The sequence below is a fragment of the Elgaria multicarinata genome, chromosome 8 (genome assembly GCF_023053635.1).
Source record: "Elgaria multicarinata webbii isolate HBS135686 ecotype San Diego chromosome 8, rElgMul1.1.pri, whole genome shotgun sequence".
Classification (NCBI taxonomy): Eukaryota; Metazoa; Chordata; class Lepidosauria; order Squamata; family Anguidae; genus Elgaria; species Elgaria multicarinata.
In genome coordinates this window covers 72054208-72077230 of record NC_086178.1, presented here as the reverse complement: position 1 = coordinate 72077230, position 23023 = coordinate 72054208, and the positions used below count along the sequence as shown (strand labels likewise).

The 23023-nt window shown below is 39.9% G+C and overlaps 1 protein-coding gene across 1 annotated transcript in view; it reads right to left on the bottom strand.

Annotated features, from left to right (window-relative positions):
• HTRA1 (HtrA serine peptidase 1) overlaps positions 1-23023 on the bottom strand; it is a 58299-nt gene that overhangs the window by 2163 nt on the left and 33113 nt on the right. The window contains exons 4-8 of the mRNA XM_063132766.1: positions 8516-8710; positions 6249-6281; positions 4773-4887; positions 4284-4341; positions 1340-1435 (exon numbers count right to left, since the gene is read on the bottom strand). Coding sequence (XP_062988836.1) covers positions 1340-1435; positions 4284-4341; positions 4773-4887; positions 6249-6281; positions 8516-8710 — 497 coding nt within the window. The remainder of the gene's footprint in view (positions 1-1339; positions 1436-4283; positions 4342-4772; positions 4888-6248; positions 6282-8515; positions 8711-23023) is intronic.

The following is a 23023-nucleotide window of genomic DNA, read 5'->3' as shown; positions in this document are numbered from 1 at the left end:
TACAAAATAGGCATGGGAATTACCAGGATTCTATCATATACAGTAGTTACGGGTCAATGGAAAGCTGTCAAGAGTATCCTATGAATAAACTGCCTTATACCACACACCCTTCTATATTTCAGATTGAGCCCCGTCACCACATGAAGTGGGATACTGCTATGAAAGGTGGCAGAGGAAGCCATGGTGCTGAATGGGTGACTTCTGGGGGCAGGGAGGCATGCCAATTGATAGGCCAGGACTATGGCTGAGACTAACTATTTGACGAGGTGTTGTGAAGACACCAGGGGCATGTCTACACCAGCCCTATATCCCAGGATTGTCCCGGGATCATTCCTGTGCATCCAAATGCCACACAGGGGATCCCAGGAGCAGGCAGGGACGATCCCTCCATTTTCCTGGGATAACCCTTAGGTGTAGAAAGGGCCCAGGTAACCTTTCCTGGTACCGGAGTGGCAGGCAAAGGGACGAGTGCCTTGCCTTTTTATTTCCCTCTGCTGCAGCAGACTTGGAACTAAGACGGAAGCAGGAGCCAGGCCCAGAGCATGCACAGAGAGGGTGGCTGGGGCTCTCACCTAAAACTCTGTTTAGCTCTAGAATGTTCTGAATAGCTTTATGCACAGGCACATTACCATATATGTGAGGTTCTGGTTCTGAGCACCATTGACTAATTGAACAACGCCACCCAACTCTTCCCTACCTGGTTACTTACAATAAATGGAGTTGTGTTACTGCACTCATGCAGGGATGTTCTGATACTCTCAGGATGTCATATAAGAGCTGGTGTAGACTAGGGACTAAGAGACTGAGCTACGAATTGAGCTGTGGATTGCCCTCCCCTGACATAATGGAACTTAACTAATTCAGACTTCAGTCCTGTTGCAGCAGTGAATGCAGTAAGCCTCTGGGCAGATGGCATAATCAATGGCTGTGTGGAAGCACTGAGCGCAGCAATGACAGCAGCTATTGCTGTGCCAGCATAAGCCCGGGTCATCAGATTTGGCATAACTGTAGACTGCAGGTCCTTCTTGGATCCTACCATCTGATCTTTTTGCAACTACATCAGTAGAGCAGCTAGGTGAATCAGTCCATTAGTCTCCCCCCTCCCTGCTTCAGCATTGCACATCTCTCTGTTAAGAAGGGTTCAGCAACAAAGTATCTCTTCTAGACCCTGGTACTGGGAAACCAACAGATTTCCTGAAATAACACATGAAAGTCCTCTGAGGGGAACAGCTCAGTTAACTTTCCTCTCATTAAACAGCATGGTCAAAGGCCTACTAGGTGTTTATCCTTCAAGCGAATGGTTGCATAGTTTGGAGGAAAAAAGGCTGTTTCAACTTACGCCTCAGCTGGCGTATCTGGAATTACTTCAATAATATAGGCTCCAGAAATAACGTCAGGGAAGTCTTTATGGCGTTCCTTCAGTTCTCTAGCTTTACTAGGAAAAACAAACCCAATCAAATTAAATACAAATTGACTCTTCTGTTAGAACACTTAATAATAACATAGAAAAAGTTTCCAGAAAAAGCAGAAGAAAATACAGAGGCCTTTCTTTTACTTACAGGGGCAAATACTACTGCTCAAATTTCCTCAAGTCTAATGAAAGAAAGAAAAATGCTGCTGTCATTGTTAAAAATTACTTTGCATAAAACTGCATAATAAGGATTTCCCTAGCAACTTGTTAAAAGATAATATGCTCTTTTTCTAAACAAAACACAAGACTCCGGGGTTGCTTCAAAAATACAAAAAAGTATGGAACTTTAAACTTAGGACAACATATGACACATGCTAGCAGAGATTGTGCCCTTACTTCTTCTTTTTTAGCAGATTTTGCTTACTGTTAATATATTTCTGCAAGTACGATTCTATTTGGACTGAGGTGACCTACAGCAGCTCTTAGCAGGACTACTTTCATTTGCCAGGAAAAAAAGATGGAAACCATCTGCCCCTTATTCTCATATATCCTCTGCAGCATGTTTTTTTTTTTTAAAAAAAAAATGAACTGCAGTGTTTAGTAATGGTAATCTAGAAAAATAAACAAGGGTCCACCTGTCCCTGCTTTCAGAAAATGTGAAAGAACTGAAATAAATAACAAATAATTCTGAGTAAACAATGTAACACATGAATACATAATGTTCCAAGTAATTAAAAAACCCTGATAGATCAGCCCATTGTGGGTTAATTTACCCATGAAGAGCCACAGTGTATGCCGGCCACCATCAGAATATACAGCTCCCAAGCACAAGTTGCCATGGCTTGTAGTGTTATTGAACCCAGTCAGCGAAGGTTAAGCAACCCTCACATAATTCTAAAACAGACTGTGGGTTATGTGAAGGTTGTTTAACAACCCTCCAATAACCACTGCTATCGAGGTCTGCACAACACAACAAGCCACGACCACCCCCAGTTGGGGGTTGCATATTCATAATGGTAGCTGGCACGCACTGTGGCTCCTAGAGGGTAAAATAAACCACAATGGCTTGTGGTATCATGTGAACCAATTCATGGTTTAAACAAGCCAGACTTCATAAGCAGACAAGAAACCATTGCATACAAGAAACCAATTGTTAACAAATAGTGTTTTGTTTGTAGGGATGGGCTTAGACACCAACAAGCCAGCTTTCAACACTATGGCTTAGAATTATGTGTGAATCAGAAACATGCTTTCCATACTGCACCAGAACTTTGCTGATAAATAGCAAGTGCTTGATGTAGTTTTTTCTGCAATCACTGAGAAAAATCTACTCAAACTCCATGGTATGTCTTATGTAATATGTGATCTATCTATCTATCTATCTATCTATCTATCTATCTATCTATCCATACATATATACACACACATACACACACAATATTACTTCCATCATTATTTATTTGGTTTCTATCTTGTTTCCAATCCAGAAAGATCCATAATGTGGCTTATATCAAATTTTAAGATATTATTACATTAGGGCTGCTTCTATTCCCTCTGACATGTTTGTCAATATACTGGCATATATAGATTTTCATTTATTTTTCTCAGTTCATACACATTTGAGATGTACCATCCCCCCACCCCCTGTTCTTGCACTGGTTTACCCTATCCCCTTATTTGGGGGTGGGGCTCCAGGATAATCTATCGTGAGCAAATAAGCTGCCTTAGTTGTCAAGCAGATAGTCCCATAGTTCCTCTTTTAGCTTCTCCAGCTGTATCTCCAGCTATAAGCATTGCCGTAAGATGTCTTGGACACCACTTCTTACCTAGTTGAAATCACTGCAATCATGTGGCACTGAGCTCATGTGGCTGCTTTTCTGCTTTTCTGCAATCACTGAGATGTGGTTGCAGAAAATGTGATTGCGGTCAATGCAGATGTGAGGTTAGCTTAGACACTAGCCAGGATTAAAAGGGATAGAAATAGATCGTGGCGCTCACTCTCTTTTTCCTGCCAGGTCCATCTTTACCTCGTGTTCTTTACCTTATCCTGAATATCCATCTTTACCTTGAGTTCTAAAAGGACTGGAGAACCTGAAGCGTTTCACTAACCAGAATAAATATTGGTCAGTAAGAGTAGAGGCGTCAGAAGAAATCACAAGCACAAGAATGGAGGGCAGGGAGGAAGCAATCTCATTGTCTCCTCCCCACATATAAACACTCGTGGGATCTCCTACTTCAGAACAATTAGGCAGGTGTCCACATGGGAGAGGGCCTTCTCTGCAGTGGCCCCAAACCTCTGGAACAAACTCCCATCAGAGGTATGCCACGCACCATCCTTGCAGGCTTTTAAGAAGGCCTTAAAAACATTTGATTTTACCATAGACTTCCCATGATGAGTACTATTATTGCTACTATTGTTGTTCTTGCTGGTTTAATTGTTGGTGTTACTGTTTTTAATTGCTATTTTATTTTGATTGTGTTTTTATTGCTTTAAGTATTTTAACTGCTTTTATGTATTTAATTGTTGTAAGAAGTCTTGTGAGGACTTCTGCCCTGAAAGGCGGCCAAGAAATGTTTTAAACAAACAAATAAATACTTTAGGAGAAAAAAAGTCCCATGTGGCTACTTTGAAGACTCAAGATATACTGTTTGTCCCTGTAAAGCTAAACACAAATTTATGAGGGAGAGAGTGGGAGATTTAGATCAGGGAAGTGGTGTGGGAAGACTTAGTTAAGCAACCCTCCTCTGCTATCTTCAAAGCAGTTTTTCTTAGCTAAAAAAACTCAAAACATATTTCAAAAACCACAGGAGGTCAAATATAGCTAGGCCTTCAGGAAGTAGATTCTCTGAGGACAGTAATTTTAAAATTTACCTAGGAGTGAGTGACATCATTCGTATACCAATATATTTCTTCTTAGTTACAGCTTTTCCTGTTTGAAGAGAGGAAAAAGGAATTATTCTGATAAGTGCTTCTCATTTGAACAGAGACATTGTACTATACATATTATGCATGGGTAGACCTCCAGACTATATCGCTTCAGAATGCATATGGGAGGCAATATTTTGAATTCTCCCCTATAGAAATAGTAAACTAACACATCAGGAAAAAGGTTTTGCATAGCCCCTTTACTGATGTACTATAGCAGTGGTAGAGAATTAAAAAATATATACCCACCTGCATTTCAAGTGGTATCATCCAGAATGCTATTACTTCATTCTACTATCTCATTCTGTGCACCCTTAAAATGCTTTTGAAGCACAATCCTATGCTAAATCTAAATCTGTTCAAAGGGATGTATTCCCAGGTAACTGTGTAAAGGATTGTAGCCTTAATTTCCTGTTGTGTATTACAGTACAGTACCTTTAGATTGTCGTTCGTGTGACTCAGTGAGGAATTTTTTAATTTTGTCCGATGGTATTGCAAAGGAGATCCCAGCAGTGACTTTCAGAGTATTAATACCAATCACTTCACCATCCTGTAGTAATGTGAATAATTAAGTAAGCATGAGCCACCTAAATAAAAATAGCAATTCTTACCATGCTTTAGTCTGAATTGCCACCTTTGGGCAGTATCCAACAGTGTCATTTTACAAACTCAAATAATGCTAGACAACCTCTGCCGAATCTTTCCAATGTGCAAGCACTTGTGCATTATCCTTATGTAACCAGTTGCACAACCACACTTGAGAAAATGTAACTTTAGTTGGATTCTCCTCTTGCACATAGTGGAGAACTTAGCTCCCACTTGCAAAATGTCATTTGCACTAGTGGACTGACACAGTTGAATATTGCCCCTTGCATGTGAACTCTTTGTTCATATAGCTTCCATATTCCTAAACCAATCACCAGCTAGAAACTGAATATACTTTGAAAGATAAAATCCTGTTTATTTCCACTTTCTGGGTGCATTAAAGTGAAAACATTCTTAACTCTTTCCCTTCCCCTGTGTCAAATCTCCCCCACCGCCACTTTAGAACCCAGGTGGGTGGACCACACAGTCCATGGCAATCCCTTTTAGTTACATGGAGTGGTCAAAGCCAACATAGGCTGAAGCACCTGGCATATCTAAGTTGAAGAAATCTAAAAAGCTGAAACCGAAAAGGCTGAAGCAGCTACTGCCTTCTCTTCCAAGATCTAAAGATGACACTGAAAATAACTACACTCAAGACAATATCCTTAACTTCAGATTCATTCTTGAGTTGTATTTGTAGGTGTAGTGCAGTGACAGGCTACAACTCCCATCATCCTTCACCAGTGGCTATGCTGGCTAGGGCTTATCACAGTTGCAAACCAAAACAACTGGATGGCCACAAGTTGCTCACCCTTGGTCTAGGGATATGATCTTTCACTTGTGGAGTGAAATGAGTCATGTTTAACCAAGACAAGCTGCCAAAGAAGAGATAACTCAGTGGCCCAAGTTGCGCTTTACATGTACAAGGTTCCAGATTCAATTTCTTGCAACTCCAATCTCAGGTAGCAAAGCTGGGACAGCAGAGCTGTCTTGCTACTTAACACAACAGACACACCCCACAAACTGGTGCCCTCCAGATGTGTTGGCTTACAAATTCCATTTGTAGGATGATGGGAGTTGCAGTCAAACACAGCTGGAGAAAACTAGGCTGAGGAAGGCTAGCCTAAGATCTCGGAGGTCTATTGCCAGCCAGTACAAGCACGGTAGGAGTGAATAATAAGAGTGACTAATGTGATGATTGTACAGACATTTGTCACCTTTTCACTGTAAACTCTAGCAATCTGGGGGGAGTGGGAATGGGGAAAGAGAATTAATCATTTTTTAAACTCAAAACATAAATTAGATTTATTAAAAAGGAACTCTTACCAGGTTTACTAAAGGTCCTCCGGAGTTTCCATACTGAAAATTTAGAAAAATATTGCCTTTTAATATTTTACTTTCACTCAGTTATATGTTTCTTTACATTTTAAAATATAGTGCTCCCCGATAAGTTCTGGAAAGGGGATTCACATTCACTTATCCCCCGTGATCCCTTATGCAGAAGATGTCACTATTCAAACTTGAATGGATAAACCTAATACATGGTGCTTCTAGACGGGCTCTTAAGGCTACCAAAAACCTTTGGGTGGGTTAGCACAACATGCTAAACAACCCTGAGAATAAGCTATGCAGTCTGAATTGTCAGTGGAACAACCGACCATGTGCCCAACACATGATCAGGCTCACCATAGGTTTTTCTCCCCCTCAGTCCTCCAGATGGTTTTCAAGCATCATGCACGGATGAACCCATCTTGCCCTCTTGTTCCATTTCCCTTTGATCATGAACCCTTTTCATTCATGGCTTTTTTTTTTCTTTCGGCCCCAGAAATTTCTTCAAATGGGGGTCGTAATATATTTTGCAAAAATTCTTCAACCTCAGAAATTTGCACAAATGTGTTCACAATTTATTATTATTATTGTTAGTCTTTTACAAGTGCACACTTATATGTGTAGCCTTCCCTGGCTTGTCAATGTCTTGTAAGTTTCAGCTGTCAAAGGGAGCTAAGTGCAATAGGAAATTGACAACATGATAAAAAGCTACTCTGGAAGCATCACTAGCACACCTTTACTAACTACCTTGCAATGACTGCCTAAGACTTAGGAGTGCTTCCAGACAGACAATAGGTCTTTTTCTAGAAAGAAAAAAAGATAGAAGAAAGAGTGGAAAGATACAGGACGGTTACAAAGTGGGAGACAACATTGTCTGGACACCCGTCCACCCCATAAAATGCCCTGAATGAAGCAAGGTGATTGCATGATAAAAGCCTTATCTAGGGTGACCATATGAAAAGGAGGACAGGGCTCCTGTATCTTTAACAGTTGCATAGAAAAGGGAATTTCAGCAGGTGTCTTTTGTGTATATGGAAAACCTGTTGAAATTCCCTCTTCATCACAACAGTTAAAGTGCAGGAGCTATACTAGAGTGACCAGATTTAAAAGTTTTCCTATCCACCTGCAGCTTTAACTGTTGTGGTGGATAGGAAATTTCACCAGGTTCTCCATATACAAATAACACCTGCTAAAATTCCCTTTTCAATACAACTGTTAAAGATACAGGAGCCCTGTCCTCCTTTTCATATGGTCACCCTACCTTATCTGGATCCACTCTTAATGGGCCCTTCCAGCATTGTTAGATTAGCAAGGCAAATCCTTTACCACTGCTCTATGAAAGAAACTGTTGTCAGTCCTGAACTGTAATACATGAGATGAAAAGCATGCAAAACATGCAGCCAAAACCTTGAAGAGCAGGAAAAGAGTTCAAAGGGAACTGATTTGGAAGGATTGGCAAAGAACACCACAGACCAAACAAAATACCATAGCAGCCAAAATAAAATTATCCTATGTGGAGGTACTTAAATCAGGGGGTTTTTTTCACTACTAAAATGTTCTACAAAGTAGAATGATTCCATAACTGGCATTATTTTATGCAAAAAATATATATATTTCCACTATAACTTAGATGCCTTCCTATCTCTCTCTCTAAAACTTCTGCTTTTTCAGTAAAGTTCCTTTTCAATTTTACCCTTTTTTCTACTCTGAACCTGCTAGATACTGATTTCTTTATTTCCTGGCCTTGCTACTGAAGCTTAAGAAAATATGTTTTCTTAATTCTGTAGACTACTAAATTAAAGGAAGTTATCAGAAGTTCCTGAGATGTAGTCTTAGTAAGGTATATGATCTGTCAAGGCTAACAAAAGAAGGACTAGAAGTTGACAACTCCTTATCTTAGTCCTAAACAAACCACAATTTCCCTCTTTTTAAAAACAACAAGTATTTTGACAATTCTGTGATGTATATTTAAAGACAATGGAAGAATAGAGATTGCACCTAATAATTTTAAATGAAGTCAGCTGCTTATGATTAAATACTTTGTAATGTCTCTTTACAGAAGGAACCTAAAAATTACTAAAGAAAGCTGTTGTTCCTGTTCCAGAGGATAAGAAATCATTTTAACAAATGTTAATGCACTAACTTTAGTGGCCGTATGTGGGGGGGGGGGGGGGGCAGCTGTAGTAGCAATTGAATCTGCTGATGTAATGTCTTTTAAGTTCAAGGATACTTTCAACAAAAGAGCTTTATGAAAAGTGACTTACATTAATTATTGCATCTGTTTGGATGTAGTCCATATCAGAGTTCCTAAGTCCCAGTTCTTTGCCTCCACGTTGGGTGGTGCTAACAATACCAGTAGTCACTGTATTTTGAAGAGAAAATGGGCTTCCAATTGCAACCACAAATTCACCAGGCCGTAACTCTGCTGAACGTCCAAGTAGAAGGACTGGCAGCTTCCCCTAAAAATGGAGAAGGCAAAACTCATCATGAAATAATAACATCTTAAGCTCTGAAACACTGAATTAAACAAAGGAACCAAGAAATAAATCAGATCAGCTTTCTTCTTATGGCTGTAATTGAAACTATTCTCCAGTGATTATTTAGCCCTAAGAAAACAACAAATAAAATGTATATTAAAAAGAAGTAATTATGAAACAATGAAAATATATCGTTGGCACTCTGACATACATTTTATGGCTCCAGGATTTGACTTGTTCCTAACAGCTTCCTGAAATAAATGTGCTAGAGAATGAACACAATGATTTACTTAATAGGTGCTCTATGTACATTGTCTTGAGCTTCATGCAGGGAAGTTAGGATGTGTCACCACTAGAATGTTCAAATAACACCATCTTGAGGCCTGTTTATTTAATGTTCAGCTACAAGCAATCAAGTGATATTGACGTATGTGTGAACTTGTCCAGGGGCCTATATAGCGCAACTATTAATCCCTTACAAATACAAATGGTTTTATAAACAGTGCAGTTCTGCAGCAGCAGCAGCAGCAGCAGCTTCCCCTAAAAAGAAAATTTCATGAAAACAAAGGAAATCAAAAATAGAAACAAGCTATAGTAACACCCAATCTGTAGATTTTCTATTGCAAAGTTTTTATCACAGAGGATTTATTCCAGGAAATATACAGCTAACAAACATGCTATTGCTACGGGGGGGGGGGGGGGGGGGAATCAAAATACAGAATTCCAAGATCTCAGTTAACCATGTCTTTTCATCCAATTGCACTCAATTTTTCCTGAGATGGGTATAATGTTTTAACCCGTTTGCTAATCTCATAGCGATCTTGCTGGAAATTGCCACCAGCTTCTCAGCAGGCATAGAGGGGAGGTTTAAACCTCCCTGTCCTTGCATGCGCTGAGATGTGTGCATGACGGAGGGTAGTGTGTCTGTTGGAGGGGAGAGAAGGAAGTACGTGTGTTATACGTGTGTGAATGCATATGCAGCCTTCGTCCAACATCAAAGGACACTCAATGGAAAGTCCCATATTTCACATTCAGCTCGGATAGAAAACTGCAATCTTGGAGCAGCATGGGAGGACTGCCTTTTGGAGCCTCAGATCCAAAGGGAAGATCTCACTCTGCCGGGTCTGCCTCTTTGGCCCCACCTCATCACCGTGCTGATTGGCCCAGCAGTCCCCTCCTGGGAAGGAGGTGCCGCTGCTGCTGGGACTGTGCTGCTGCACCTGCCTTTCTCCCTTCGCTGCTGGCCAGCACGCCTCACAATTCACTGCTCCCCATTAAGTGGGGAACTTGGCATGTTGTTTGAAGGAGAAATTGAATCATCAGGTTTAGGTAACGAAATAGACACTGACTGGGTTCAGATGATCGCACAGGGGGGAGAAACCATTGTGGCTTCTCCCCCCACCCCCTTCGGAGATGTGCACGCAACTGCCATTTGCATAAACCCACACAGTACAGTGCAGGTTGGCATGTCATCCAAACCCGGCATGGAGTGCAGTGGGCGTGGCTTTGTACCCACCCTACAACCCATGACATGCAGTAGAGGTTGCAGGGTGGATACAAAGCCACTTCTTGCCACACCACATGCCAAGTTCAGATGACAAACCGACCCATGCTGCATTGCGGGGGATTAGGCAAATGGCGATCATACTTGAGGGGACGGAAGGAGAAGCCATGATGGCTTTTTCCCCCTGCATGGTCATCTGAACAGTCCTATCGACATATTTTGCCTTATACTCACATATACTAGAAGGAAGATTAGAGGGAAGGAGCAATTATAAAGCAAAGTAGGTTCTGGGGCAAAGCTCTATGGGGAAGATGGTTTGGGAAATTGATTTGAGGGTGCAGATGGGACAGCAGAGTTGGGAGGGAATATGGAGACAAAGAGTGTTGAGAAACATGTCTGTGAGAATAAAAGAAAATTATTATAAAATTGTATGGAGGTGGTATCTGACCCCGGTGAGATTAAACAGAATAAATAAGCTGAATTCAGCAAATTGTTGGAGAGGATGTGGGGAAAAGGGAACGTACTTGCATATGTGGTGGGAATGCGAATTTGTACAAAAATTATGGAAAATGGTGTTTATTGAGATTTAAAAAATTGTTGGAATAGAGATTGAAGAGACACCTACAGTGGCATTACTATCACTATATGGAGATTTAAAGTGTAATAAAGAGACTAAAGAATTGATAACAAATTTGTTGACAGCAGCAAGGTTAATTATATCTAGGAACTGGAAGGTCCAAGGAGATTACCATATTGAAGAGTGGTACAAGGAAATTTGGGATATAGCTGTTAATGATAAATTGACATGTAATATAAAGTTAAGAAAAGGTATAACAAAGGTAAATGAATTTGAGGGAATTTGGAAACAGTTCCTAGAATATGTATTCTCTAAGGGGAGTGGAAAACCACCACCAGAAGAAACAATGAGATTTTGGAAGCAGGAATAGATCCCGAAGGGTGGAGGGGAGCACTTATGTCATGTTATGTTATGTGATCATGTAAAAATGATAATTTTAAATGTGGAATTGTAAGCAATTTATGTATTGATTTATGTGTTTTAATTAGTATTATGTTGATGTATTTTAAGATGTGAAATTAATAAAAATTATTAAAAAAAAGAAAAAAAGGAAAAGCTCTGTGACAGATGTATGAACCCAGAAAGGGGAAACAAATGCAAAAAGACTCATATGGTGGTTTAGCAGTAGCCACTAGGCTTCCCCATTCTTAGTGCTTTGAGCATTGCCAATGACCCTATCCCTTATGAACTCCTTTCTATTTCCATGTTAATTGACCATGAGAGGAAAAAACAAAGTATAAAGAATGTTGTAATTATTGATATTTCTATGCACATGATTTTTTGTTCCTTTTTTCATTTTTCTTTTCATGATCTGCTTTGTTAAATTCACAATAAAAGGAAAATGAATAATAATAATAATAATAATAATAATAATGTAAATATATAGAAACATAGAGTAGTAATACAATATTTTTGTAGTCGTGGATAGTAATCTTTCACCTAAAGCAAGGGTTCCCCCGCCCCCACTTCCCTGTGCAGCACAACTAGACTTAAGGGGGAAATACTATTCTGGTGCTGCTATTAGCAATCTCACCCTCAAGATCATTGTTTCCCCACCACTAATAGTGGCAAAGAAACTGCAGTCTCACTGGAGTTCACTAGTGAATATAAGAAGCTTTCGCCTCTCTCACACAGCACATAGTTAAATTATGGAACTCACTACCACAAGATAGCCACCAATTCAGAAGGCTTTAAAAAAGAGGGTTGGATAAATTCCTGGAGGAGAAGGCTATCAATGGCTACGAGCCTTGATGGTTGTGTGTTATCTTCAGTATTCGAGGCAGTAAGCCTGTGTGCACCAGTTATTATTATTATTATTATTTATTTATTTATATAGCACCATCAATGTACATGGTGCTGTACAGAGTAGAACAGTAAATAGCAAGACCCTGCCGCATAGGCTTACATTCTAATAAAATCAGTTGCTGGGGGAACATGGGTGGGAGGGTGCTGTTGCAGCATGGCAGTTCTTAATGTTGCCAGAAAGACCACTGTTTTAATACTGTTACTGGAGGCAAAGAAATAGTGATCTTGCTGGAAATTGCCACCAGCTTCTCAGCAGGCATGGAGGGGAGGTTTAAACCTCCCTATCCTTGCATGCGCTGAGATGTGTGCATGACGGAGGGTAGTGTGTCTGTTGGGGGGTGGGGGAGAGAAGGAAGTATGTGTGTTATACATGTGTGAATGCATATGCAGCCTTCGTCCAACATCAGATCTGACCTATGAGGGGAAAAGATTGTGTACTATTGACCTAAAGGAATTGTTTTTTCTCTTCAGAGATATAAATAATACTTATTTATAAGCCAAATCACCCTTACTTGAAATATCCCAAAAAATGCTACTTATCCTTCCAGTCTATGAAACTTCTAGACCAGGAGAAAATTAGGGGTGGGGAAAAAGAGCAGCAAAATGTTTTCTATGCTTTGCCTACAATAATTCATCTACCAGGTCAAACCTTGATAAGAGTAATAGATCTCCTAAGACACACACACATTTTCATAGCCTCAAGTTATTTCTGGCAAGAGAAAGGAACTATATAATAAATAGTTGGTGACTAATGCAATTAGTTGCAGTTGTGCTGAGTCTTGAAGCCTGGGCCAATACTGGTGAAATGTTAGTTCAAAGTCAAGTATTGTATGAGTTGGCTCGGGATCATTTGTGTGATTCAACACGCCTTCTGGAAAGAGTTAGCCTTCTCTTTGCGGGGTTAAAACAAAATCAGCTGCAAAATCCCTTCTTCAGCAGATGTTATAAAACATGGTTTTGCAAAGCAAAATGTGTAGAACACAGAAAGTTTCCAGAAGAGGCTAAGTTATCTTATTCCTTTTTTTTTAAAATTTAAAGTGATGGTAAGCAGAAATCCTCAAATAAATGTGTATCAGGTGCACATTTGCCAGTTTGCTCTTCTCCCTCAATCAATATGGCAATCATTATCTATTTAAGTAAGCTAAGGAAAGTCTTCCCTTTCCAAACCACAAAAATATTTTGAAATCAGGAAATCAGAGCACTTTCACATATGAAGTTTAAAGGGGCTTGGTCAGTGTGTAACATGAACATAAAGCCTACATTGGCCAAAATGCTCATTTGCATTACAAATGCCTATCTTCCACATGAACAATGATCAGAAATTCAATATCAAGAGTGATAAGATTTAAGCTTGCATATATATGAAAATGCTCCTATGAGTAAAATCGCCATTCAGCCACGCCCAGCATAGCCTGGGCTTGGGGAGGAGTTTGTGGGCGTGGGAGAGAGGAGACGTGCCCAGCCATGAGTGACTGGGGCTGGTATGGTGCCACATGAGGGGAGGGGTCGGAGAGCTCATAAATAAGGGGCTCTCTCTCCCTTCCCCCTCTTTGCTGCACGGCTCCCTCCCTCCCTCCCTCCCTGTACGCAGTGTGGGCTTGCTGGTTGCCGTTAGGAGCCGAGTAGGAATTTTTTACTCCTGTACTGAATTGTGCAGGAGTTTTTTTCGCCTACTCCACACTGTGAGACAGCTTGGGTGTATTAATAGGTTAATGTGTTACTAATTCAGTCACATTTTGCTATTTGGCACTAGGTACGGGCATCCAGAGTGGTGTGGGAATGGTGAGCATTCACTAGGCACTGTTCACAGTGACTGGCAAGTCCGAGGCTCCCATCTTCGAGCCCCACGGCCTACCTGGGAGATACGACTTACCTTTGGGGCCGACTCTACTCACCCACTCAGAGCTGGACAGCGTGAGTTAGGGTGTTACAAAGGAAGGTTCCCCAACCCCACAAGGGGCAGACCCGGGGGAAGGCGAAAGATGCAGCGCCTACCCTTGGGCCGCGAATGGCTCGCCCAACTTCAGGGGCCTGGCAACAGGTCATACTGGATGCCCGACAGGATTCATCCCCTCTTGCAGATCATTTAATAAAATGTGGCCCTGTTTAAATCCAGCTGTAAAGTTGTCTTGTCTCTTGATTTATTGTCGCGTCTCCTTATTCTCGACCTTCGCACCACAAAGGACTACACTTATAAAATACAAAACTGTATTAAAGGAAATACTCTTTGTGGTTCTGTTAGTAAAGTGAAATGCTATCAATGCTATCCAGAGATATGCACATGCTGTTCACACATGTCTAATTACCTGAGAAGTTGTTGGCACTATCAGCTATCACTTGTTGGGGAACAGTGGGGAAAGAGCTCCTGATATGCAAAAGGAATCAGTACTGTCAGCGAAGACACATATGATCTATCTATTTGGTGCTGTATGCAGTACAGCTTTGCTGACGTAACTTCTAACCCAGCAACAGCTGTGTATCTGTGTTGCCGGGCATAAATCACCTTTGGTGAATCAAAACAAAAAGTGGTTACCATATCATAGGTAACTAGTTTTGGAAAACAAGTTACAGTAAAACAAAACAAAGAATATGCTCCCATGCTGTATAAGAATTAAGAGCATCCACAAATTCTGAATTACAAAAAAGGGAGTACAGTGAGCCGAAGGCAGAAGCAACCAGTGTTTTTAAAAGTCTACCACCTAATTCAAGAGCCAGTTTGTTGACAATTTACTAGCACATGGCAAGTTTAAATAATGAATTGTCTTCTTCATTTGATTTTATTTATCTATTTAACTAATTTATGTAGCCCCATCAATGTGAGTGGTACTTTACAAGTACAAGAGGACAGATCCTTGCCCCAAGGCTGTCTAGAAGAAACAAGACAGCTATTCAGGACATACATTTTTGAAAAGTGCATTTGTGTGTCGGCTTCGTCCTTTTTCTTCTGCTGCCCCTTACGCCTGGAACGCTCTTCCAGAACACTTGAGAACTACCAACTCAATCACAGCTTTTAAAACTCAGCTAAAAACTTTTCTTTTCCCTATAGCTTTTAAATGTTGAGTTTGTTCTGACTCTATACTGTTAGCCTCACCCTACCCGGTGCCTGTTTACACTTCCCTGTGCCTGTTTGCATTCTCTTTCCCTCCTTATTGTTTACTACAACTTTACTGTGCGAAAGCTTCTTATATTCTTGCTATTTACTGTGTAATCTGTACAGCACCATGTACATTGATGGTGCTATATAAATAAATAAATAATAATAATAATAATTGTTGTTGCTGAAAGGGAAGAAGTATTTCCAGTGCTTTCCCTATAACAGGGAGCTTCAATTCATATTTCTTTTAAAATATCTCTTTACACACCATTACGAGAAGAAGGAAGGAGGTAATAGTCTGCTATTACCTCTGCTAAGAGTCTATCAGAGCTAATTATTTTAAAATCAAACTACAAACTAAACAAACTACTGCATATAACTATATGCCTTCCAGCAGCATATAATGGGTACAGGGTAGAAGCCTTGGCATGTCATAGATTAAAGTCTCTCTCTGCATCCTGTCATCCTTTCTCCATCATGCTGAGTCACTGACTTATTATGTAGCCCAGGGCAAACAATAATAATTTGTTTACTCCTTCTGTTTCCCCATTTTGGGGCCCTCTACTCTTATTCAATCCTTTCATTAACATATAGCTTTGTGCAATGTTCATACATCCTAGCACAAGCAGGTATTCCTGCAAATTCTGAAAGTCAAGATTATTTTTAAAGTCATTTGTCTCAAAAGTTCCAAAGCTCTGAACACAGCATTTGTGAGCTCCCATAACATCATGCTGCTCCCATCACAAAGGAATCTGAGTTACTTGGATGACAAGGGAAGCATTCAGGAATCTAACCCTGCAATTATTTCTCAACAGGGCTAAAAACACATTTAAAGTAATGTCTTCTTTTCATTTTTAGTTTAGACTAGGCATAAGGCCTCCTATCCAGAATTTAAAAGTCCCGTCCCCTGCCATGCTAGGGACCCAATCCAGATTGGTGCCCTGCCCTTGCCTATTCTAGACTGGACTCTGGCCCTGGACTCTGACTGTGCCTGAGGTCTGCCCCAGTGACTTTAGAAAAATTGCAGGGGCGGGGCGGGGCGGGGGGACGGACTGCTGGGAAAAGTGCAGCCTGAAAACCGGCTCTGGAGGGATCTGAATGAATCTGCTGTAGAACCAGGTAACTTATAAAAATCCTGCCTCATCCCAACTCCAGTTTTGGAGAGTGACACATCACAAAGCCTGATATCTATAGAATAAGTTAGTAGAATCAACTGCATCATTTCAGATTGCATATCCTGCAATCAGAAAACTCACACAGGAGGGAGTGGGCTAGGACTGAAACTTGTTTCCTGATGTACTAGTTTGTTGCTGTTGTTTTTTACTTTTATTTGGTACATAATAAAACATGGCTTTACCACCTCAGGATTCTATAACCCTGTATGGGTAGCCCAGGTTTAAGAAAGGCACATTTGGGAGTGTGTGAAAGTAGTATGGGAACTTCTTTCAGTAGTTTTAGTCCAAATTAGATGCATGTTCATTGCATAAATGCAATTAATGTGTACATTTCCCATTGGTACCAACTGGAGTTTCCCTTGAAATGCAAACAACTTTCCATTTTTGTTGGGACTGTGGCAGGAAGAACAAAAAAGGAAAACCTCTTCCTTTCCACATGGTGCTGAGGCTGCTCACACTTGCCTATGGCTGCAATTTACATAAGAAAAAAGCAGCCCATAGCTGCATTAATCATGTAATTAACATCTGTCTAGCTTGGCGCTATGAAATTCCAGGTAAGACTTTACAGTGAACAAGACCTTTCCAGTAGTAAACTGTAATAAGAGTATCTCTTACGAGTTACTAGAAAACAAAAAGCAGGTGGCCCTAAATTTTATTTGCTACACAACCTGAAAAGTTTATAGTGGGCACACAATAATTTTGCACAGTGGACTGCAGATTCATAAATAAGGAAGAGATTGAAGTATTCAGAGCTCTGTTTGTGCATAACTCATTTTTTCTTTAAGAGGAATACAGATTTCTCCCCCTCCTCCTCACGCCCAATTGAGTCTGATGTTGTCAGTAAGTGAATAGCAAAACATGTACCAACAACAACCCTGGGAAATGCCTTAACTTGAACAGCAGAAATCTATCAGGATAAGTGATGCCAAAATGTAGTCAGGCCTTTTCTATATTAAGACAGGAATGCTGCTTTATTCGTTAACATAATGCCAAGAATAACAATATATTTCCAACTTCAATATGTTCACAGACCTGAAATACATTCACACGGTCGAACATATCAGCCCAGTGAAGAAATCATCTACAAGAAAGGTTACTTTCCAATGTGATGCCAGAACATGACTAACCCAATGAAATATTGATTGTACCCCCAAACATGTAAGAAAAAAATCAATTATTTTTAATAGAAACAGAAAGGGTGAAATGAACTGTGCCAGTGTACACTAAAGCTAAAAAACATGCAGGATCAGCAACATACCAAATCCATTATGTGATACTGAGAGCAAAGTGAAAAGCAAAGATCAGGAAGGAGATAAGATGAAAGCAGTGAAGATGACGAGAGAATGCAACAAAATCCATACAGAATAAGTTCACAAAGGCAGCAGTCAAAAAGAGACAATGTAATCCAGAGATTTGGGGGGAAAGCTGCACTTCTGCTTAGCGTATAAAAAAATTACTAGGAGAACCATAAAATTTTAAAATTGCTCTGTTGGGATTCTTCTTCAGGCTATGTAGGAAGCTATTTATTACTTAATATGCTCTGTATACTTCCTTAAATTCTGTAATTGGAACCATCATACTCAGCCAACACTGTGTACAAGATGTGAAGGATTTCATTAGATCATAAGGAGTGCAATGCTAGATCAGACCAAGGATCCATCTAGTCCAGCACTCTGTTCACACAGTGGCCAACCAGCTGTTGGCCAGGGACCAACAAAGCAGGACATGGTGCAACAGTACTGTCCCACCCATGTTTCCCAGCAACTGGAGCATGCAGGCTTACTACCTCAAATACTGGAGACAGCACACAACCATCAGGGCTAGTAGCGATTGATAGCCTTCACCTCAAGGAATTTATCCAACCCCTTCCAAATTGGTGACCATCACTACTCCTTGCGGTAGTGAGTTCCATAATTTAGCTATGCGCTGTGTGAAGTACTTCATTTTTATTGTTCATACGATAGAACATATGAATGAAGCATGCAAGAAACATACCTACCTATTGCTCCTGAAAATTAAGGATATGTACTTAATTTACTTTTAATTTTAGTGAAGCAAATCAGGCAAGAAGGATATTCACAGACAAGAGAGAACTATAAAGCAGACCTAGTAAAAGTCCAGGATGGGTTGCACAACAAATACTTCAGGCCAGGGCTAATCCCCCAGCTGCCCTTCTAAATCCTTGGTGACCCAACACAGAGATTGGGAACTGGGAGAAGAAATACCACAAATAGTAGGATCAGCTACTGCAGGAGAGAATAGAAAAGAAAGGGAACCAAATTATGTGCCTTGCTATGGCGAACCTGTCCTACAAACCCTAGAACTGACCTTGCCTTCTCCAGAGATAATGGGAGAAGATAAGTCTAAAAGAAGTTGCAGAGAGATGAGTTACCTCCAACAAAGCCATTTTTATGTCAATGCATAAAATCCTCAGCAGTCAAGTTGAAGATCAAATCTGTTTCTTACAATTGCACTGCCTAAGGCCCACTCACTTCAACATTAGGAAGTGAATGCGAACTTTTGCCCTCCTTATTTCTCTCTCACCCGCCGTCTTCCTTTTATTTGTCTGATCAGTTCATGTGGTTTTGCTTCCCTTCTGTAGCACTGTGGTTACTGTATTTGTGTGGCCAGAGGGAATTTGGCTTTTTTTCCTCCTGTGTACACAGCCTGTGAAAAGCAGCAAAGCAAACGTTGTGTGTTTATGTATAAATATGTTAATGGCCAACAGTTTTGAAAACAAACTACATTTCAGAGGTGCCTCTTACAAAACATGTGGAAGTGATCTTGACCCTAAAAGATATAACCAGAACTCAAACATTTCTTCTCATATGTTTACCTCATCAAGGTTTTAAGAGATCTAATGAAGGCAGACTTAAAAACAAACCGTAATATATATGGCTTTTTATTCCTCAAGTTCAGAAGGTAATTTTTCTTTTCATTATTTTAAAATTGTGGTGATAGCCACTAGTTATTTTTTAAACACATCAGAAGACTTAAGACCTCCCTCAAAGAACATAAAAGTAAACCTGAGCAGTGAAGGAGAAGGACTGCCAGGTAGGACTGCCAGAAGCATTCTAGACCAAATTCAGCCATGCGCTAGATCATATTGCAAACAGTCATGTATGTGTTTCCATTCCTCTAAACAAACCAAACTTTCTCCTTTCAGCAACCAGCTCCCATTAATTTGAAGCTCTGAGATTACCAGTGTGTTTTAAATTAATAACAAATATCAAGCTTGACTAAGATTATGGCCGTATTCAGACATCTTGATAAATTATGATTTATTGTTATGGGAATAAGGCTAGGCAAGGAGAAGAGCTGTTTTAGGCTAATTACAGGTAGGTCTAGCATTACATCTGAACCTCATACTGCAGTTGATTTAAAATATGGTTCATTGAAATAACCCAGCTTTGTAAACCAAGGGTTGAAGTTGACTTGTTTCAGTAAACCCTGTGTAAAATAAACGGCAGCTTGTCCTGGGCCACAGCTAGACCTCAGGTTTGTCCTGGGATCATCCAGGGTTCACCCCTGCCTGAGCACTGGATCCCCTGTGTGTCACCTAGATGAACAGGTTTGACCCCTGGACGATCCAGGGATAAACCTTAGGTCTAGCTATGGCCCTGGTTTGGACAGAATGCTAAGCTGCAATTAGAAAAAAAATGGAAGCAAACATTTCCAAACTCCTTCTCACAGCTGCACCGGAGGAGGGTAGGCTTATCTAGGGCCATTCCGTCAGCAATAAATAATATTTAATTGTTACATTTGGCTCTCAGTTTATCCCAAGTTAAACTGTGTCTTTATTCTATGCTTCCTTCTCCACTTGCAACTGGATATCAATGTGGTTGGCTGTAGTTCTCCCCATTTCAATACCTATTATCTTATTTATTTATTTGATAAAGAAGGAAATACATTTCTTCTCCCCTTTGCCAGGACTAGACTTTTATTACCCGAATAAAATATTTAGTTTCTGTTTTAAATCGGTTACTGCATTTAAAATCTTTGTATTGCTGCTAGGTTTTATTTTTGGCTTTTACTTCTATTTTATACTGTGGTTTTAAACTTCTAAACATTTATAGAGCATCTTATGCTGTATTTTATGCTTTTAATTGTTGTGAACCACCCAGAGAGCTTTGGCTATTGGGTGATATAGGAATATAATAAATAAATAATACATAACAACTAACTGAATTCTGGTAGGTATCTGTGTTCAAGAACTGATTTGGGGGGTTCAAGAACTGATTTGGGGGGGGGGGGGGTAAGAGAGATAAAGTCCCTGCATTCTATAGTCCAGCCACCCAGGTTACTAATGACTTAATTATCTATGAGTGGTGATCTGAGGACATCTCCTTGGCCTCTTAGGTGAACACCCTGAATGTTCTGCTATAGCAGCCTCCATGTGGGAGGTCCTCTCAGTTCCGTTTGTTTTGGCCTTCAACCAGCCACAGTGTAATCACAGGATGTGACCTGCATTCATAATGGCTTTTTGTCCAGTTTACTTTTGCTAAAGGAACAGAAAAACTGAACCCTTCAGGGATTGGAAATACTTTGTGCTTCATTAAGTCATTTTAATCACTGCATCTTGACCCTCAGTGATAACTAGTTCCCCATACATTGTTTCCAGCTTGCAAGTCCTGGAAGGGACATCCTAGCCAAACTTGTTGTTAATGTGGATGAAAATATTTCTAACACTTAGGAAACAGCAACTCTGAAATGTTATCAAAGTGCTTCTACTGTACCAAAAGTGCAATCAAAAAAATCTGCTTATTTTGTCTATTCTAATTATGGGGATATATAGTTCAGTTGTTTTAGTCCTAAAGCAAACTATTTCCCTCTCCCACAGCCACTTATCAAAACTCCATATAAATATTGCTTCCAGCTTACCACAACTGCATAATCAGGGCTCTAAACTGACAGTCTACAGGACACTGTACCATCCTCCAACTGTCCTGCCTCTATCACTTTCAAACAAAACAGCACAACCCAAATGGTACAACTCAGTATTTCTGAAAAAGATCCTAGGGGTGTCATGGACCTCAGCTGTTCTTTGGGAAATCATTTTTGAAAAGCTTTTCTATTTGCTCCAAAACATGCATGTTACGTAAAGCGCTATTTACACTGATACAAACACAATGTTTAAATAAAAGTTAAGAGTGCTTTACTCAATGTTTTGGAAAACACAAAGAAGCTTTTAAAATTATTCTCCTGAGGAATAGTGGAGGCTTCAAACACACTTGTGTCAATACTGGGTTGTACGAAGTTGAATTGTTTCCTTTTTGTTATTCAGTGAAGGGAATGGTACCCAATTGTATCATAGCAATAAATTGGCTTCCAAGAGAAATCTACACTGATCCCCTGGTAAATTCAGAGTGTACTAGGAGAGCTCTTACTCTAGGTGCAGTTTGACCTATATTAGAGAGATCACATGCCTGGCCCTCCTCAGATATTTCTGTCTAAAAAGAACAAAAGTGCATGGTTATTTTCATTATTGTTTATCACAACAGAAGATCACACATCTAATGTACTGCCTCCTGTCATGGATGGTTCCAGGCTCAATCTCTGCCATTTCTAGTTAAAGGGCTGGAGAAAGACTTACACCTCTTGACAGGCTGCGGCCTACTGAAGCAGAAAACTAGATGTGCCAATTGCCTGATTCACTACAAGGCATTTTGCGCTGTCACATTTGTTGCTTTCTACCTTTTCCTGGGGCTTCCTTTGAGTTACTACTGTTCTCCAGAAATAGTTTTTTTTCTCCCACTATCTCCAGGAAACATATTCCATAGTGATAGTTAATAAAGAATCCTCATTTCCCAAGATCTCTTATTCAAATTATCCAGTATTACTATGCATCTACATGTGGGCTAAGTCAGCACAACCCTATGAAAAGAGCAGGGGGAAGACCTAAGAGATCTGCTTCTCATTTGCACTAAATTATTTTCCATGGAAAAATGGGTTAGTCAGGGGAGACCAGTTCATGCTACTGGTGCCTGTAACTAAATACTTGTATTTAATTTCTTTTCCTGTTTAAAAAAGCAGTCTGTCCTAAGCCAGAAGTACATCACTTAAAGGAAAATTGTATGCATGGGAATGCAAGAACATAACTGTTTTAGAAATGTCAACAGCATGGAATCTTAGAGCAAGTCTTCATGCATATTTGACCGCAGACATTCCATATCCCATGAGAGAACTTATTTGCATTATCTGGCCAAATGAAGAAATATTTCCTTTTTGCTTCAGAAACAGAATTATGAGATGGGTATACTCAACAATGCTTTAAAAGGATATTAAATATTCCAGTCAAGTAAAATGATAAATAAAAAGACTGCTGAATTCATATGGCAAATAATTTTTTATAGCACAAACTTTAAGTGCCAAAATAACAGGGAAGTGATTGGGGAGAGAAAGCTATAGAAAGCAATAAACAAGAACTTTTAATAAATAAATGTTTTTACTTCATTATACAATTAATTTAATTTATCTAATATTTCCAAACAGTATTTTTGTAAAATATATGATCCTTATCAGGAATAACTAATTGGATAATTCTGCATATAATGCGCAAAGTATAGTGTACAAAAAGAAAAGAGTGTTCAAAATAGCCATACAAAATTCTTTCTTTTGACTCCAGAATATTTAAAATGAA